Consider the following 22405-nt stretch of genomic DNA (forward strand, 5'->3'; position numbering starts at 1 on the left):
TAATGTTTTAGTAGTTGAATGGCAGTAATACTCGTAACTCGTAAGTCTATAAGTATCTCATTTAAAGGTTTTTATTTACTTATAAATGATGTAAATTAAGTAATAAATATTGGTACAATCGCGTTTTTTGATACCTACTTCGATGTATTTGCATACTTTATAACCACATTATAGGTAAATGTATAATGGTATATTGGTAAAACGTTGTTTATACGCCAGTTTGAAAGTTTGCCAAATGTATATTTTTGTAAATCACTGTCTGCGTTGAATCATTTACGTTTGTTCATACATTTTTACACATAATTGGCACCATAGCAGGCATGTTAAGCTACAGTAACTCGGTTGGGATTAAACTTTTTGATTTTCACGGTAAAACCATCAAGAAATTATAACATAGGTACCTACCTATATAGCTAGTATATAATATGTATTAGTGTGCCTACACGCTCTGTATATTACTCATAATACTAATTTGACTATAGCCCATTAAATGTAAATTATGTGATAGTGTAGGTACCTACAACAACATACGTATACCGTATGACTATTATGACCCCGTGAGGAAAACGAATCCAAAATAATAATAAAAAACTTGTATAATATACACTCAACAACATTAAAATCAATGACCTGGCAACATTTTCATAGCATTATTATTATTATTACTATCATCGTCAATCGTCATTATTGTTAATACAATTATTGTGTCTATATTATTACGATGTTTATATTGAGTGTTGAAAAAAATTACGAAGATCCATGATGAAATGACGAATCGTTAGAAGTCTATAATACTCGTATCGTATAAGTAGTATTTGTAACATAAGTTAATGTGGTATGTCGTTGTACTTGACCGCCCACTGAAAAGAACTGAAAGAATTAAGAAGTCGTTTTATATGATATACAAATCGATTCGTAGGTACCTACACCTTATGCACAGGTGACCGGATAGGGGGCGACAAAAAAAATAATAATAATAATAAAACCTACAGTTTAGGCAGTGCAGACAAACAACTTACAAGCCATTTCGTTACTTATGTTAGTGGTACTTCCGTTATGTTGAACATCTATTAGCATTCAGATGTAAATACATAATATAAAAACACCTATATTAATATAGTATAATAATGGCTGATACAGTCTAACATAGTTATATCACTATAGCAGGTACCTTCCTATTAAATATGTATTAATATAAAATAATGTTTTATTTATTTTGAATGTTTTTTATTTATAAATTAGAATAAGTTTTCGTCAAATTTCAAACATATAAGTATACATATAACATTGTGTTAAACCATCGTTCGATCTTGGTTTACAATTTTTTCTTTAAGATCATTTATTCATAGTATTATTTTAATTAATATCTAAGTACCTTATGGCTTATACCTATATAATTATTAATATATAATAAAGTAATTAATTATAGGTATATAACAATACGCCGAAACTGTTTGCCCAACCCAACACAGCTAAACTCGGTCAAGTTTTACTTAATCAGCAAAAAAATCGATTACACTATTGCAGGATAATTATTATGACTTAATTTATTATTGATATTATTTAAATTGTTTGCAATTAATTTTTTTTTAATAGACGATAGGTACCTATATAGATAAAAAAAATGGTTTAATTTCGAATTATTTTCGATTCTATATAATTCACATGCATACATAATTATTATACATTACCAGCTATATATTATATGAAGATGTTTTACTTAGTATTATGAAAAACCGTAATTAATAATTCTTAATAAAATACGTTTTGAATAACGTTGAATGGACACGGCCGGTTAAACGCGTGTTGTTTGCTTGGGAACAAACACCGGGCACCACACCTATATTATGCAGTATTATAGGTACAACTATACAGTGCCGTTTGACCAGAACAAGTACTGTTATAAGAGGCAAACTTAGAAAACTACTACAACCGGTTTTTGTTATAATATCATTATAAAAAGGCTACATACATGACCCGCAGGAGAAGCCCATTCAACATTCAACAGGAATAATTCCGCACATTTCAATATTTACATAATATTAAAGATTGTACTTGTAATAGGTGCCTACGTAGCAAAATACATTATTTGAAACACATATTTTATACAATAAACTAATCAAACGCAAGAGAATAATGAATAATTTATTGTTGATTATCGTTTTTAATCAGAATCGATTTGTTATGAATATAGACTTGATTTCTGGATTGATTACCTGTAATAATACTGAACTGTAGCTGGTCTCAGTCATAAAGTTTACTTAACCCTTCGGCTTTCATTACTATAATTACTATAGTTATAGTCGCATGACATTTATACCGTCCGCCACTGGCCCCGACCAATATTGTACCCAAATACCCATCATTAATATTATTATTGTTCTAGATTATTCAAATTATTTTTTACCATCATATACAAGTAGATGCACTAAAAAACACTATAAACAATTTTTAATTGGTATTATATAGACACTATTTAAATAATGATCAATCATCATACTCGCAATATATTAAATAATGAAAAACAAAATTAACATTTTAGAAAACAAATGAAAAACTATAATATTTAAATACTATATGCAATGCATATTCAGAAAAAGAAAGTAAAACGCTTAAAAACACAATAAAATAATTTTTCAAGTGTAATTGATTGTAAATTGTAATAAAAAATAAAATATATTTCTATCGCTGTTTTATCTCTTTAAGTTTATGACCTTGGTACAAAAAGTTACACGGTTAGTTGCGCGGGATACCTACTTATAATATATTGTATCCCCGATATAGTCTATAATATGATATAAAAATAGGTATCCAAAAATGAAAATAAATAACGTTGGATATAACGAGTATAGCTATCAACGATAGATAAATGAAAGTTGGACAACTATTAATGAATATTCATAAAACTTAGTTTATGAAATCTTGAGATACCCATATATTATGTATTTATGTTTAACAGAGAGAAACACTATAAGTGGTGCACATAATTTATGTTGGTTTTGACGTGAAATTGTTTACAATTTAATTTTAACTACCAATTTCGATTTTATATAACATAATATAGCTTAACAAATCCGAGGAGTTCACTTTGCTGTATTATAAATGTCTAAACCTATTATACCTCATCATATAGATCAGCTGGTAACTTATCACTGTTTTAATGGACGTCAATTATTTGGATTTAATGAGAAATCTTTGTTACGATGATTAACTGTCAGCCTGCATATTTTCTAAGGATATTTTATTATAATTATTTTTATAATGCTATTACTATTTTTTGCTAAAATAAATCTTATATATATAATAATATGGTAATATTATGTGCAACACATTTTATGATATTACTAGATTTTATTAACTTTAAAGCCGATATCGATTACCGTAGACCATAGGTACCAAATAATTTTTAGAATTTTCGTGATTTGAACGTATTTCTTAAAAATTTGAACTTTTAAACGATTATTATTAAAACGACTGGCTTTTTCGAAATATTTCAATCGGAGCGTGATATGAGTTGCTATTATACTCGTATATTATTAAATTTTCGAGCATTAATAAAACATAAGACAACATAAGACAGAAAAGTTCTAATTAGAAGTTAGACCAAATTTCTACGAAAATCCACACGTAAAGTTAAAAATCACAAGCGTTTTTACTGCTCCTAAAGGTGATATAAAAAAATAATAATAAATAACATGCGTGTATCTATGTCAATATAATACTATACATTAATTTTTTTATTGCTATACAAATTAAATATTTAAATTTATATTGTATAATTATATTTTAAATAAGTCATCTAAAAAGTAAAAACTGTAATATAATGTCTAACAGATCACTAAAAAATATTATTATTTAGTTAACTTTTTTTTTATATAGATTTAAAATTTTATTTTTATGTAATAAATTTGCACTAATATACTTCTTATGTTAAAAATGTTTAACTATACATTCTGAACACTGATTATAAATAAACGAATAGCCACATTTACAAATATTTTATTACGCATCTAATAAATAACTAAAAATTAATATTTTAGTTGGCAACTATAAGCTAGTAACAAAACTATATAAATGACGTTTTTAAAAATGTTTGATATAAAAAACTAATATGCTTAATGTATCTAATTCAGAATGTTGGTATAAAAAATCATGATTATTCAGATAATAATATAATTGTGTATAAGATAGTTTATTTTGTCACGAAATACCGATGTATTGATGTATTTAATTGATCAATTTTTGTTTTCTATTTACCATTTGAAGAACTTTTGGTTTTAGTTATTATAAAATAATACTTTTATATTATTATTTTTTATATATTTTCACTTTCCTAAACGCAAACCAAGATTTTTAGAAATTGTTTAAATAATTACGAATATTAGTATATTATTAACACTGAACCAATAATTGACTAGGTACCTATATTTAGTATTTATATAGAAATGGTGGTTTGCCTAGGGCAGTTTTTCAACGAAATTTCGCTCGACAATTATACTTTAAACAGTTATAATATTTTTACTTATATACCTAACGCATAATATATTAAATTACAAATAATATGGCTCAAAAATATTGTAACTAAAAAATAAAATAACAATCTAAAAATGTACCATTATTATAAGATGTAAAATAATTTAGATTTAACAATATTATGATTTATGACTTATTTAAAATTAGGTATTTGTTATTCAACTACATTCTTTTACCTATTGAGAAGGTCAGTTGAGTAAAATCAAAACGAATCGATTATATAAAATAAGTATAGTAAATTAGTAACCGTAAACGGCGTAAACCGTATAAGGCGTATAACATTATTTTTAGTTGGGCAGTTAGGTATAATAGTTAAATAGTGTATAATCAAATTATACTATAGGTAATATTGCTACGGTTTATTGATTCATCCATCTAAAAATGAGTGTGATATTTTTGTTAATTAAAATTAAAACTATTAGATATTGTTATAGTTTTTAAACAATAGTATTGGTATTTATGTGTTCAAATGTCGAAATAACAATTTAAAAACTTTTTTTAAATTTCTTTATAGGTACCTACAACAGTTGTACATACATTTCAATCATTTCATAAACGTTGATCGTATTTTTTTTACTAAACTCGCGTTTACGATAGCCGCGTCATCCGTGCATTAGAAAGATGTTGTCGGTAGGTACCCTAAAGGTTAAACGAACCGTATATATTGGGTATAGTTACTACTCACTAGTCTGTTGTAGACATAATAATTTATAATACAATTATAATGTAACTATTGTATAAATACCACACACAGAATGTTATTAAGGAGTACTTACAGTTTTTTTATAATTGCGGGTAAGTATTCCTTATGTCGTTCCAAAACATATGCAGCTATTGGGGCAATGCAAATTGAAATGAACGATGAAACAATGTAGCCACTAGCCAATGAAAAAAACCAAAAACGGAGCACTAAATAATAATTGCATCATCATTTTTGTATGTTGTAACCCGACAGTTCTCAAATAGTAAGACGTGAGATACTAAGATTGTTAAAATTATATAAACTAACTAAAAAGTATTATAAATCATGGAGAATGGAGATAACCCAGAAGGCCAGAAACTATTCAACTAAGTAAAAGGCAATAATATAGGCTCTTTAATAGTTATACAATTTCTATTTTCTATCAGTTTATTGATATCAATCAATTATTACGTTTGTTCAAACGATGGATATTGTTCTGGGTATTATCATTTGTCGACACTTACGTTGTTATCGTAGATTATCTGGAATATATACGACGACTATTCTCAAACTTCCATTACAGGTCCACAGAATAACGTATTATTTATTTAATTGTATTTTTTTACTATACAAAACGAATTAAATTAATACATTTTCTTGTCTGAAGCTATTTAATTTAACTAAATTGTTCACACCTTATATATATTTTCAGTTTGGAATTAGTACAAAATTTTAAATTTAAATTATTGTATTTTAGGTCGAGCCGGCCATAACATTTAATGTCTAAATAAAACCATGTTATTATTATATTAATTGAATAACAATAGATAATTGTTTTATAAACAAGAATTATTTATGAATATATCATTTAAAAATTTAAAAACAGTACAATAGCGTCAATAATTATTAAATACATTTACATGGTATATATTATGTAATTATAAACATGATAGGGGCGATGAGAAAAAAGAATAATAGGTAAAACTTGAATATTTCTCACACGTTAGGTATAGGTAGGCTACTGGGGCAAAAATGTATCGTATAAAATTGAAGTACGAACTAGAAATATAGGCCATATGCCCATATATAAAGACGTAGGTATTCGTGGGATATATTGATTACGTCTCGTGGAGTTGTGTAAAGTAATTGACGGGGATGATAAAGTTGGTCCCTATTGACCTATATTTTATACTTTTATAATATTTATGGAAAATGAGCTTGAATAAACCTTTACAATAACCTCATTTAACTCAACCCAACACAAACCTGTATATTATCGTTATTTTTTTTTTAATTTGAAAGATATAAAAAACCATCTCAACCGACATATTAGAACAGAGCCGTTACAGCGTTTTTCATATGATATTTATATGAAAAAATATTAGTTTAGATATCACTATTAAAATATATTTATAATTTATAATTTATAAATATATTTCATCAAAAGAAATAAATTAAATATCAAATAGTTTTATAATGTAGATTTTATATTTTTAAATATTTTCATATAATAACATACCTAATATAAATTTCTAATAAAGAATTGAATCAGTTTTAATGAATTCAATATAAAACAATTTTGAATGAAATAGATATCCATCTCATTTTACGCTTATTGTCATTTATTGTTTTATAACGACATCTTTCAATGAAAGAAATTTTAAAATGTTAAGTACGTAGCCGAGAAGGTATCTCATTATAATTCAATATGTATCATAAAATATAAATTATAAGCAAATTATAATGACTAACGATTGTTGACTAGTGTAGATGTATAGTAAATATTAAGTATATAGTATTAATAAGATATGATATGCTTAATATTAAGATATTATATACCTATAGGTAGTAAAATTATAAATAAATTACCGAGCATCGTCTTTGAAATCATCGGCGATCGTTATTTTAAATTTTTATAAACAGAATGTGAGATTTGCGGATGGCGCCAGCATTCTTCTACTATAGTACTATGTCAGTACGATAAACTAATATAAAACCTACCCAATAACTAAAAAGTAATAGGTATTATACTGACATACTGTACAGGGTGATTCTTTTAAGTGGGTACACTAATTATCTCAAAAAGTATTTACTTTTTTCAAAATTTTTTTTACGTGGTTTCAAGTTGTTAAAAAACCAACGTTTTTATTAAAAAATGATATTTTTAACATTTTTTTTATCCCTGTAATTTTGTAAGTATTTTACTTTTTTGAATGACAACATGTAGTTTTAATTTGATATTCCAAAACAGAATATTTTTCTAAGTAATTTGTTATATAAAAATTGAATTTAGGGCAAGTAGTTTACGAGATATAGGTATTTAAAGTTTAGATGAGCGGAGTGGAGTGGTACGGGTTTACCCCGCAAAATGTTTGTCCACTACTCAACTTGTCTAAACTTTAAATAGATATAACTCATAAACTACTCGTCTTAAATTCGATTTTTACGTATCAAAATACTTAGAAAAATATTCTGCTTTGGAATATGAAATTAAAACTCTATGTTCTCATTCAAAAAAGTAAAAAACTTAAAAAATGATAAGGATAAAAAATATTTAAAAATATAATTTTTTAATAAAAAAGTTGGTTTTTTAACAACTTAAAACCATGTAAAAAAATATTTTGAAAAAAGTAAATACTTTTCGAGATAATTAGTGTACCCACTTAAAAGAATCACTCTGTATACCGTATTCAGACATTCAGTAGAGCTCAGACAGGTTAGCAATAGTAATGCAACTGCTACTGCAGGTGTTCTCGAGGGAGGTGGGTATATATTACTGCAGGTGTCACAGGGTAGTTTAAAAATTTATAACATAAACTATAGTAGTATAGTATGTTATATAGGTAATAATAAATTTCCTTGAACTAAAATGATTAATAAGTGAAAATATTTTTTATAAATAAAAATTGGGTGGGTGGGTGACTAATTTTTTAAGACTGCATGTGCTCTTATTATACATCTGTGCGTCACTGGTACCTAATATAGATACAGGAACTATAATAATTAGCAATGAATATCCAATATTATTGGAATAATATAAATTGTTTATTATAATAAGTAATATTGTTAAATGTCCAGGGGGATTCCGACCAATATAATATAATTGAATCACTAAAGTGTGTTACAGCTTACTTCAGGCTACAATGCTACATCACAACTAGTAAATCCTTGTCTTCCCCCGACCATATCACGTTTGGGAATCCCTGATAGTCTGATAGTATGAATATAATATTAAATTATTTAAATAATTAATATATGGTATCTTACATTATTGTCCTATACATTATAATATGCAATTATTAAACAGTAAACAAATTATTTGTGTTGAGATACATTTTTTTGTATTTTGTTTACTTACATAATTAGTATGATGAATCTATTAAATTATTATCGAGTGAGCAAATTATTTAAGAATAAATATAAAAAAAAGCGGGTAAGTCGTGTATGTCGCTCTGCTGTACAGTAGGTTACAAGTGGGTTACTGTAATGGATGGAATTAAATTTGAATCCGATGATATTATATCATTGTATACAAAAAACGATTCTGAGCGAAGACGGTTTATCTGTCTAGGATATATTATAGATTATTAAAAATTTTCAAATCTTAGATTTAAAAAGAAAAATTTTTATGAATTTCTAGTTTGAAATAATTTGCGAATTTTCGTGATTTTTACATAAATGTTGTCAAAATTCAAACTTTGAATGCTTGTAAAAAAAAAATTGTGACTACGCATTTCTTTTATTTTTCAATTTTCATTGTAAAAATATATTATGAGTCTTGTATTAATTTTTCAAATCTTAGATATAAAAAGAAAATTTTTTATGAATTTCTAGCTTAAAATAATTTCTGTATTTTCGTGATTTTTACATAATATGTTGTCAAAACTCAAACTTTGAATGCTTAAAAAAAAAAATTGTGACTATGTATTCCTTTTATTTTGCAACTGTTATTGTAAAAATATGTTAGGAGCCTTGTATTAAATTTTCAAATCTTAGAATTAAAAAGGAAAACTTTTATGAATTTCTATCTAAGATAATTTGAACATTGCCGTAATTTTTACGTATTTAGTCAAAATTTGAACTTTAAATGCTTATAAAAAAAATCGTGCCTACGAATTTTTAATATTTTTTAACTTCTATTGTTACAATGTGTTAGAAGCCTTGTATTAAATTTTCAAGCTTTTCTACCGAACAAATAAATTTTTATCGATATTTATAGAAAAAAAAACTAAAAAAGTTGAAAAATTAAAATGTCAGTAAACAGCTCAAAACAAATCTAAATATTTTTAAAATTTTATCAAATATATAAAACGCCTATATAAACATTCAGTCAAAATTTCAAGTATCTGCGGTAATTTGTTTTAGAGTTACACCAAAATAAGGAAATCGCTAAAAGTGAAAATCCAATGTTGTAAAAATTTAAATTTCAAATGCTCATAAAAATTTAATTTGAATTTCCGGTGGAATTTTTATATGTGATAAAGATTGAAAAACTTGTAAGGAATCTTGTATTAAATTTTCAAATCTTAGAATTAAAAAGGAAAACTTTTATGAATTTCTATCTAAGATAATTTGAACATTGCCGTAATTTTTACGTATTTTGTCAAAATTCAAACTTTGAATGCTTATAAAAAAAAATGGTGACTATGAATTTCTTTTATTTTTCAACTGCTATTGTAACAATATGTTAAGAGCATTGTATTAAATTTTCAAGCTTTTCTGCCTAACAAATAAATTTTTATCGATATTAATTTAAAAAAAACTAATAATAATCGAAAATTTGAAATGCCTATGAATAGTTCAACTTAAGTCGAAATTTTTTGAAAATTGCATGGTGGATAGAATATACTTATATAAACATTAGGTGAAAATTGCATGTATCTATGGTCATTTGTTTTAAAGTTACATCAAAAACCAAAATCGATTTTGTCGAAAAATGAGTGTGCGTAAAATTTCCCGTTTTTCCCTTAATTTTTAGTTTGTTTTTCTCAATTATTTAGAAAAGTATTAAGAATTTTTTACTTTTGACCCCCCAAAGTACCAACTAGATTCACTTTCTGATCGAACGAGGTACTGAAGTCAAAAATCGAAGCATTTTTACTGCCCCAAAACGTGATGACAGACACAAAAAAAAAAAAAAACACCCACATCATGGTAAAATCAATACATTCATCGCTCCGCTCAGAATCTAAAATAAAAGTAGTAGGTACCTATACATTTTAATAATGGTACGCACCAGACAATTTCTAAGAAGTCAGTGTTCAACATTTATTTTTTTTCTTATTTATTCTTCAAGAAGATAATGTATATAAATAGATATAACATATTAAGTTTATTAAAGGTGTTTATGTGATTTTTTTTTAAATACTCATTTTATCTAAGGATTCTATGAAATCTGATTCATGACAGTCAACCATATGACGCTTGCTTACGTTTTTCTTAATATTATGCTTTATTAATTCATTTATTACCAATAAACCACATCTCGGGGTTAGATTATAATTTAATCAATATATCATAATCATTCAGCACTATTATTATATGTTTTAGTATTTAAACCACATAGTATAAGTGTTCAGCATCCACACCCATTAATTTACAAAAAAATAATAAAACAAGCCTACAGGCCTAAATATTATATATTTATATAGGTAATAGGTATACTGCGGGATTGTTGTTCGCCTTGAGTAATTTCAGCCATATTTCAGATTTTGTAATAACCATACCTAGTACCCGTAAAATACGAGTTATTTTTCACTATACAATCGTATAGGTACCTGCTATTATAATGTATGTTTAAATTAAAATATTATTTAGGTACTATATATAATATTGATAGGAAATCGATAAGCGGAACATTGATTAGTATAATACAATGTTCATAATTTGATATAAAAAATTTTAAGTGATCACAAAAAAAAAAAATTACTCAAAAATAATATTTTTACATATTATGTACTTATGTCTTATATGCATTAATTATATAGATAGACCAGAGCGTGTGGTATAATAATTAGTCTTGCGAATTATGCCGTTACTGCTAACTGTTTTTCGAATACATTTCATAGTAAAATAAAAAATGTTTAACGTCGCAGTTTTTTTAAAGTTATTAAAGATATAGGCAAATAATACATAAGCTATAGAACAAAAGGTATTCAAAGTTATCCGTATTTTGGTGCAATAGGTGCACGTATTAGGAAAATATAAATATAAAATACCGAACCCCTTTATGGTTGTATATAATATAGGTAGATAGGTAAGTATAGGTACTTAAACATAAAAATTAAAAGTGTATACTTTTATTTTTACAGAATAGTTGCATAAGAAGCGGATAATTAGTTGATGGACATTAATACATTATACATTTATATTTTATGATTATAATAACAATAGTACCTAGTATCAGACTGTCGGAATATAATTCAAAGAAAATAATAGTAACCTTCATAATTCGGCATGGACCATTGGTTTTATTGTATTAAATACCTAGCGCACATGACTCTCCATGACATTTATATGTATCGGTAATAAAACCGTAGACCTTAGCAAGAGAAGTATGATTATGAATAAAACTAATTCGTATTGTGATACAACCACGGTTTATCGTTTATAGAGAGCACTATAGCTGATTTAAAAATACTTACATTATCTACCTGTGTTATTTTATTTATAACTTTAACAAACGGATACCAACTGCATAGTGAATTTTACAAAATGGAATGGATTGCCCATATTTTTTCGTGGCATAGCTAATTTTGTCTAATAAAGATAATTCTAGATATTTTAAATCAGGATCTTTAACCCGCAGCCCGCTTTGTCTATATTTGATGCCAATAACGAATACATTATAAGCATATTACAATGTATATTTTTCAACACATTTTTTCACTTGTTTTAATTATGTCTGCGGCCCGTAAGACTTTAAAAATAATAGCTCGGTCTTTGCCTAAAAAGATTGAATACCCATCTCTGGTTTTGACTATGTGATAATATTATGTTAAGTTATAGGTACACTCTTGTATACACACTACGCAAGGGCACCCATATGTCAAAACCTAGTGGGGTGACAATAAAATAAATAACTTGAAAACCAAGAATTAATCAAATTTATTTTATTAAATAGCGAAACAAGTATACATCCATATTACATACTATCCATACCATATAAAATATATATATATTTGTAGCTGATTGATTGACATATAGTATTACGATAAAAATCTATATGTAGGTACATCAGATACCTACCTTGTATTATCATTAGTAAAATTAATTTATTATTAAAAACTTAAAAAATTACAATATTTTTTCTAGAGAAGTGACATGTCACCCCTTGCATCCCCTGATGGGTGCCCTTGACACTAGATACAGATAACAATGCGTTAGTATTTACTCTATGTAATATTATTTTGAAAGAAGCTAACAATTGTTCTGATTGGATTCTGAATATAATTTATTGTATATATGCATATTATAAAATGTAATATATTAATTAGGTAAGGGCGTAAGGTACTATGTAAAATATTTACTTAAATTATTGTTTAATACCATTAATTATTTCTTTAATATATTGTTATATTAGTGTTTTATTTAGTTCAGAAATCTTAGGTACATATATATAAATATAACTTATAAGTTTATTCATTATTGTATATCAATTAAATTACGTAGGACGTAGGTGACAAATAATGGTTTTTTAAATTATGCGCTCGTTTTAAATCAGAAACTAACTAATTAGATTACATTTGTAAATAAGGTTTAAGTATATCAGTGGTGTATTTAGGGAGGTCCCGGGTTCCGGAGGATAAAAAAAAAGTTACTCAATGTTAAATTAATATTTTACTACGGATTTTCTGATAATTGAACGATGTAGACAGTTGGGCGTTATTTTGGTATGGAGTTTCGCTGTGTTTCAAAGTAAGATAAAACAAATAAGCTTTATCATATAATTTTTAAAAATTTTAACCCCCCCCCCCCCCCTAAAAAAAATTATTGAAAATACGCCACTGATACAAATAATGTAAATAGGAACCGAATGCACTTTGTTACAGATATCCATGTGACTATATGTTTATTAATGTAAAATATAAATAAACTATCTATAAACATTCATTATATATATATATATATATATATGGGTAAATATATTTTTATGGAATAGTCTATTCTATAATCAATACTATATTGCTATAACTAGTGAATACAACTTTTTCTTATTTTTTTCACTCTTTTCAATAGGGATTTTTTTTTTTTTGTGAAGCTAAATATTTTTAATTTTCCTCTGCACATAAAAGCAATATTAATCGTAACTGATACACTCATACCTTATTGAACGCGACATTAATTTCTCAGTGATCACTAATATATTTACAAAGTAAAGGCAGAAATTAAAATACGTCGTCTACAAAAATATGCATAAACTTCTATTATTTGATGAAAAAAGTTAAAACGTCCTTATAAGGTTTTATATCAAAAAAAAATGTCTCGCCCCGATTAGAATCTATAAGAATTCAATAGGTTACATTAAAATACGTAAATATTGTAGATATACATTAAACATAATATTTTCTAAAGAGGTACTTGCCACAATTCAAAAAAATGTATATATGCAGTCATATTTGATGTGTCTACAGTTTACTATCTATGCTACTAAGCTGGTAACAACTATAGATTCCTTTATATTTTATTTGGTACAATAATTTAACGAGTTGGTTACACATAGCTAATGACTATAATGAGTACTGAATACTAACGCATGCTCAGCCTGCCCATACCTACGTCACCTTTAACTCATAAAACACATAATAATAAATGAAAAAGCAGGGCTAGAATGTGGTAGGATACCTGATGTCAATAATATACTCATATTGCACACTTTCCAGCATTGTAAAAATATAATGATATTTCATTTTCGTAACGGTTCTGAGTTCAGTTATAACGTTGTATACTGGAATTTCTATATAAGCATAACATCCGTTGATGGCTATTGATATACCTACGTTTTATCTTAACACGTAGAGAGGAACTATTGAAAAAAAGACCCGATAAATAACCCATTTAAAGTGCTATTTAGATTGTCATCTAAAATTCTAAAGATACCTATTCTGTTTATTAGAATTTAAAAATGTTATTTATGTAAAACTTTTATAGAGCACTATAATACTGGTTTAAATGGCATAGAATAATATTTATGGAATAAACATTAAAGATACAGCATTTGAATTACGGGAAATTACGAAATACCTACAATAATGTAATTTGATGATAAAAATACAAAATTATAAAATCAATACAATTTGAAACTTGCTAACCATTAACCTATCCTATATCTTAGTTATGGTTACGTTAAAAAATAAAATATAAAACGTATTCAAAATCTTGAATGATTTATCTAGTTACATTGTGTAAATGCATTTGAAATCATATTTTTACAAATAACAAAAAATTTACTTACTGTGTTATTCCATTTAATGACGATCGTTTAAAAAATGTAAATTAAAAACAATAAATTCGAAAATATTACGCTACTAGTAATTATTTTACGTATTGCAACACAAACAACAACAACAACAGACGTACGCGCACGGCTAAACAGAACAGACTACTAAAGTACTAATAGTAGAAAATGTTTTACACTTATTCCTACACTCACTCCCAGTAAACAGCTACGGGCGGTCCGCCGTTGACGCAACAGTAAAAATACAACTTGCGCAGCCAATAGCCATTCCATAGACTGGTTTTTAACACTTTCGCGACATCCTCACATCCTCTGCTTGAGGGTATTTTTTTCTACGTAATAATCGCAGAAAATAAAATATGGTTACAACCATAATGAGAATTGAGGATAAAAAATCCCTTAACAATGGTTAAACTTTTGGCATTTTTAATAGAACGCTCTAAATAAACGCGATGTAACTCCCCAACTAACCAATTACTAATTAGGTAGACATAATGTGTTTGGGTTTAAAAATACGTTATTAGTACATACATTTGTATATTATAATGGTTATATTATATGCATACAATTACAAAAAAAGCGTACTTCAAAATTGAATTCTCTAAGTAGGTATTCGTGTAAATTTGAAAACGTGTTTAAATATGCTAATTCCTATGTTTTTAATTTTAAGCCTTGATCACGTGCATGAGGGAAATTAAAGTTTAATTAGTATAGCTAATGTGAAACTTTAATAGTTGAAAAAACTAATCTAACCTAACCTATATGGCTATACATATATAGTCGAAAACTGCTTGTCAATTTTCGGAACAACGTACGTAATGCAAAATTACTCAAACAAGATTATTGGGAACGGATTATATTCGAAATTAAGTATACCAGAAACTAATGCTAAATTGCTTAATATCACATATTTAAATATATATAATTAAATTTGTTAAACATGAAGGAAAAAAAACATTTTTTGTCCATATGGAAACTACTGTTTTTTATTGTAAATTATGTATCAGAAATCTTTATAAATTTTTTATTAAATATAGAATTTAGACTATAAAGACTAATTTCTGAATTATTAAACTTTATTTAGTATTTACAAAGGATATTAGGTTTAAAATATGTATATGAGGGAAGTTATGATTTAAAAATTAAGCATATATAATAAAAATAAATATAGTAATACACTTAGGATGCCTAGTATATTTCATGAGTATGATACTCAGAGTATCTCATAATTTTATGAAATATTGTTAAAATTGTATTTATACGAGTATTTTTGATTAAATAATCAATTATAATTTTTATTAAGATTAAGAATGTTAAAAGTAGCATATTGCCTATAGTTAAAAATCAACTTCATATTTACTATATATTAAACTATATATGAGTATTTAAATACCATAACTAAAAAAAAAAATATTTACTAATTTACAGAAGTTTTAATCAAGATAATGGTATACTTACTAGTTGGCACTTGGAAAAAGTTTTAAGGTAAAAGGCAATGAATAAATTAAAACATATTTTGTTGATCATACTGTTTATTTAAACACAGAAGACTTAATTATTAACAATCTAAAATTAAAAATCCTTGTAACCAAATTAATATGGTTTAGAAGAATGGCTTTTCAGGCTTACTTTAGGTAATTCTTTTAACATGCATTTTCCAGTATTTTCAACTGAATTATTTTCTTCATCACTTGGAGCCCATACATTTAGTATACCAGCTTCACCACCAGTAACCATTATACCATACTGCAATGAGAAAAAAAAGGTTATAATATATTAGTAGAATTAGTAAAATATTTAAATAAATATTTTTGGTAACAACTTAACAACAAATGTATAGAAATACTAGAAATTATTATGAAAAACGCTTTACAAGTTAACATATCATACACATCAGAGTTTATTTAGGTTTAATTATGCTTTAAGTAGTAACTGTCATTATAAGCTAAAAATAAAATTTCTAAAATTGAGCTCGTTCAAATGAATACGGAGTAAGTTTAACACATTGCCTTATAGTAAAATGGTAATAATGACATATATATGTATAATAGCTTTCAAATATTATACACTATTATAATAAAACCCAAATAACTTTATTTATATCTAATAAAATAGCTAATACCAACATTGAGACTTGATAAGTAAGATATTTAATTAAATATTAATTTTTTCCTACTTAGTTTGATTTCATTACACTTGTCAGTAAATCTATACAAGATAACAAATTTTTAAACAATAAAACATTAAGCAGTAGTAAAAAAATATGGCTTTAACATAGAAGCAAAAAGTGGCAAAATAAATCTGCGGAAACTTGTTTATGCAATAATTCATATTGTGTTTATGTAAGTCATATTTATTAAGTAAGAGCATTCAAAGAAGTTGAACAAAGCATTTTAAATACTTTCTCAAAGTATCTGTATATGAAATCAAATACTAATTTTTAAATACTTATATATTTGTTTAAATTTATATATTTAATTATTTAGCTTTAATTGTTTAATTTTAATCAAATAAAAAATTTAAATAAATAAATAATTTTATACATAGAAATACAATAGTCAACTTTTGTTATCAATGATAAATTGAGAACTTGTGTTTATTTTTTTATTCATGTTCCTCAAAGTATTCATAACAAAACATTGTAGCTGAATATGGTCTAAAAGAGCACACTATAAGTTAAAATATTTGGGACCACTTGTCTTAAATTTATATTATATATTGATGATAAGAATGTACTTTCCCTAATTCACAAGACAGGCTATAAAACTATTAATATGTTAATGCAATACTTGCAATGCTGCTGTAATGAGCAGTTAATCCCAAGTCCCAATCATTATAAAGTTTACAGACTTTGTGAGAGATTATTACTAGAGATTAATTATAACTAATAAGTGGCATTTTTAAAATTTTAAATCTTCATAATTCATAATCAATAACAAACTAATTTAAAATGTCAATAATAAATAAATTAGAAGATCAGAATTATCTTGGCGATGTTTTTAAATTGTTGTTATAAAATATATATTTTATGCTTACCTTATAATCATACCAACTGCATCTAACAATTTGTTTATTATTTTTGAATAAACTTCTAGGTGACAATTCAGGACCATCGTTTATTATATCAAGCGTCTGTAAATGTTCTCTAAATTGTGTAAAAAAAGTTATTAAATCCCAGCATTAAGTTATTTTAGAAATAATTTTTTTTTACCCTCTGCTATTATCATTTCCAACTAACAACATAATATTCCCATTTTCATTTGTTTGATGACAATTGATTATTTGACTAAATAAATCAGGTTTTACCTTAAAATAATTAATTAAAATATTAATTAAAACTCAACATTAAAAGAAAAACTATTAACTTACATTCATTGAACTACTAATTGTATCCCTGGGAATAATACTATATGGAGAAGAATCAGTAGTGTGCCATAATTGTACATCCTCTGTATGTGTAACGCAAGATATGATTGAATCATCATTTTTGTTTTTAAACCATCTTAAATTTGCCTTAAAAAATATATTTATGCATTAAATAATTAATTTATGTACAAAATTATTAATTAATTTAGTGTCTAGAAATATTCAATACAGTGAAAACTCTTTATAACGAAACTCGTTACAACAAAAAACTCTATATTACGTAAATAGCATTAAGTTAACTTATAATGGTTAGTTTGATTTAAAACCTATTAATTACTCTTTATTACGAAAACTCTCAATAACGAAATGAAATCACATGGTCCCTTCAGATTGGTTATAGAGAGTTTTCACTGTATTTATAAAAATATCTAGTGTTTCAGGAGTATCAACATGCAGAATGTTTCTAATCTAGCTAAACAATCTCAATTAATAAAGTTATAGAAATATTAATTAATTATTTCACTTACAATAGATGAGTTTGTATTGAAACTTAATTGAAGAGCATCTTGCTCTGTGGTTTGAGTAACATCAAATAAATTTATAATACCATCAGTAGATCCACTTATTACAGTTTTGTCTTCAGTGGGATGAAATTTCACCTATAAATATTAAAATGTTTAAAATTAAATAGGATATTAGTGGTATGAGTACTTATAAACAGAGTGCCCTCATTAACAAATATGCTACTTGAAGGTAGATTTTAAAATACTATCCTTCATAATAATTTTACTAATTATAAAGAAAATTTTGCTCTAGACTCTTTTATAAAAACATTGGCGCTTAATTTTATTTGCTTTCCACTATCATTAAAAACTTTAACTACATTATTCACAATAAAAGCTATTCCCTCATAAGAGAGATATGAGACTACGAGTGTACAAAAACTCAACATAGCTTCTATAGGCCGTTTAGCTAGAAAAAGCATTGATTTATCTCGCACGTGTCATTCTTCTTTCTCTTTGAAGGGTATAGGGTGGGGATGCGTAGACAAAAAATAATTTAGCAAGTTTTCCATGCCTTTACTTGATGAACACAGTATAGGTAATATACCAGTAGCGTAGCTGAAACACAATTAAGGGGAGAAGGCTATTAAAATACTTATTTATTTTATAACCTACATACTGTATCCGATGACGATATACCCATTGTGATATCTCTCGAAATAATGTAGATTTCAAAATTCTGATTTTTTAATAAGATTCACAGAAATAAGAACAACAATTATTTCATATTTTAATTTATTTTAATGTTTTGATAAAAAGTTAAAAATATATTTTTTAATTTAATTACTTTAAAAAAATTCACTATAGCCATTTATTTTTCTGAAAATATTGACATTTAAAAATTGTATTTTCGTTAATTTCCTAATTTTTAATATATTTTTTAGTTTCAAGAAAAATTGCAAATTATTTAACATCATAGTGTTATCAAACATGTGAAACGCTGCGCTGTGCACGTACTCGTATACCCAGGCGAACGCTTTCACTGTCATATTTATTTTTTTTCTAAACTAGAAAAAATATTAAAAATCAAGAAATTAATGAAAATAAAATTTTGAAACATTAATATTTTCAGAAAAATAAACTCTACAAAATGGTTATATTTAATTTTTTTACCAAAACATTAAAAATAAATTGAAAAATTAAATATTTGTAATTCTTATCCCTGTGAGTCTTATAACAAAACCAGAATTTTGATATCTCTATTATTTCGTAAGATATCGCAATGGGTAAATCCTCACGGGACACCCTATATAATCTATATATAAATATAGAAGTGCGATTGCTATAGCCTTTCCAAATTAAAGGTATACATTGATGCAATATTGTTGCGGTGAGTGATATAAATATGAATATAATATATTATATTATTATAATCATCATGGTATCAATAATACTGCCATTATCACTAAGGCATTTCCAGTAGCAAAAATGTGTATGTATTATTAAGCATATTTTTCACCACCCAATGAGTTTTTCTAAAAATGATTGCAAATTAGTAAACAAAAAATTTATTTGGTCTAGACTTTAATAAAGGCCACTCAAGACAATTGCCTTGTTTGTCCCATCTCTTAAGAGCATTACTGTGTGGTGCATACACACACACACGCACACGCACGCACACACACACACACACATATATATATATATATATATATATTATGTACATACATACATTCGCAGTATATTTACCTGTGTAATGTCTTCTTGGTGAGTATCCCAATAACCACCAAGTAGATTAGTTGCACGAATATCCCAAAATAATAAGAAAGCATCTTCTTTAAAAACTTCTGTTCCAGCTACTAAGAATCTTCCATCACAAGATATATCAAAACATGACAATGGTTTCAGTTCAACATCAGTATCATCTAAAATGAATAAACTTAAAATATACTCTAATATTTTTAAGTCTTTTTACCTTTAAAAACAGAAACACATTTTTCTTTAGTACGTAAATCCCAAAGTTTAATAGTTCCATCTTCAGACCCTGTGTACACAATGGAAGGTAACTGAGTATTGTTTGAACCAAATCTAAAAAAAAAAAAATTAGTTGAATTCTGTTCATAAATATAAAAACAAATAATTATTGAAATATTACTTGACATCAACAATTTTTTTTTCATGCTCCAAAGATGTACTAATTGATTTACATTCAGCATCAATATCATAGATATTACAAGTAAAATTTGATAGTGCTGTAGCTACTCTTAGTGATTGTCCTCTATAAAATAAAAAATTTAGACTATAGCACTATTCAATTTAAAATCTTATATTTTAGTGAAAAATATATATATTGTCATAAAGTTAACTACATTTTTTGTGCATCCAATTTTAAAATGTAGACATCATTTGAACCGATGAGTTCTTCAAAAGTTTGTTTGTATTTAATTTTGTAATTTATTTCTTTAGAGCTATCAAATACTGGTTGTTCATTAATGTCAATAACTTCATCTTCCTCCAAACTGTCTTCTTCATTAAAACTTGAACGATCTGAAGTTTCTTCGTCATCTGAACTCGAATCTGACGCATCTAAGTTGAAGACAATAGAGTTAAGCAGATTTGATTAAAAAACATTAACTAAAACAATGATATATTCTTACTAACCGGTATCCGTTATAAAATGTAAAGTCATTGTAACAATGAAAACCAGTACATATATCTTTATATAAATAGTTAATTTGTTTATTGTTTAATAAATTTAAAAAAAATAATAAATAGGTACCAATGGATATTTGAAAATTTTAAATTCGGAATCGGAAGTGATAAGAATTAAGAATTATAACATTATAAGCATGGTCTTCTAAGACCGTCATAAGTATCCAAGCAAAAACCACGTGTGTTAATATTCAGTGTTGAGTATTATCACTTATCATGGAACAATATTTTTCTGTTACATAATCACAGAATAGATGAAACAAAATATACATAACTACATAAGGAGATAAAGGGTCGTTTGATCATAGATAATATATATTATTATCTATGCGTTTGATGAATTGGAATAAATGTTATTCGGAACAATCGGAACGCGGAACTAGCGGAACAATTAATCTACAGACTACTACAACCTCTACAACTACTGAACTACGCCGTGACGATGGATCACGATTTAAGAATTTAAGATATCTTAAATCATGATGCCGGATCACACTATTTAAAAAACGCGGGAAATATTTAAATTTTAAATATTACATGGAGTCATTGACTAAATTATAATATGTTTGATTTCAATAGAATTAAGCTGGTATAGATTAATATATTATTATAATTCTATAAACTGTTAAATATTAATAAGAAAGGTTTAATCTAAAAATTTATTTCGATTTGATTTCCACGAAATGTGTTTGATACAAATTGTTGTCATTAAATGTTAGAAAATAATTTGTATTGCATACAACTTACTATTCTAGTCAAACACAATTTTGGTGATGATATCATTAAATCATGTTGTGTTTTGCATAATTTCGTTCAAAAGAGAAACGGATGTAATTATGATGAAAATGTTGAAGATACGGCTTATATAAAAAATCAAGTCCATTTTAAGGTCATGGCAGACACATTAATCGAAATGGAATGGAAATTTGAGACAATTTCGCTAACTATTTTATAAATCAAGGGGCTGTGCCATTGAAATATAGAACAACGGTTTAGTATTATGATACCTAAATCTGTACATTTTGTTTAGAATGTTTAATGTTAAACTTAAAAATTTAATTTTAATTTGTCTTATTCTTGCAATTTTTTTTTAAACTGAAAATTGGATTACCTAATTCATATATATATTTTTTATAAAGTAAAAATAACAAT

General features: G+C 26.0%; 2 protein-coding genes across 3 annotated transcripts in view; both read right to left on the reverse strand.

The window, feature by feature from the left end:
* The window catches only part of LOC107165708 (uncharacterized), a 19059-nt gene extending 4229 nt beyond the window's left edge, over positions 1–14830 (reverse strand). The window contains exon 1 of one of the 2 annotated variants that reach the window (XM_089219934.1): positions 14670–14830. The gene's annotated coding sequence lies outside the window, so the exon portion shown is untranslated. Of the gene's footprint in view, positions 1–5309; positions 5475–14669 lie in introns of those variants that run through there. The other variant, XM_015514064.2, reaches the window with a different exon arrangement.
* A 1356-nt stretch (positions 14831–16186) lies between these two features.
* LOC107166321 (WD repeat-containing protein 89) lies at positions 16187–21395 on the reverse strand. The gene is made up of 10 exons (XM_089221072.1): positions 21203–21395; positions 20911–21127; positions 20697–20819; positions 20517–20629; positions 20291–20466; positions 18566–18697; positions 18042–18185; positions 17884–17978; positions 17709–17817; positions 16187–16418 (listed from the first exon to the last, which is right to left on the reverse strand). Exons 1-10 carry the CDS (start codon positions 21228–21230, stop codon positions 16266–16268), a joined length of 1290 nt encoding a protein of 429 aa, XP_089077198.1. The 5' UTR covers positions 21231–21395; the 3' UTR covers positions 16187–16265.
* Between the last annotated feature and the right edge of the window lie 1010 nt (positions 21396–22405).

This window comes from Diuraphis noxia, unplaced genomic scaffold (assembly GCF_037042655.1).
Source record: "Diuraphis noxia isolate RWA-SAM2 unplaced genomic scaffold, SU_Dnox_SAM2 contig0002, whole genome shotgun sequence".
Classification (NCBI taxonomy): domain Eukaryota; kingdom Metazoa; phylum Arthropoda; class Insecta; order Hemiptera; family Aphididae; genus Diuraphis; species Diuraphis noxia.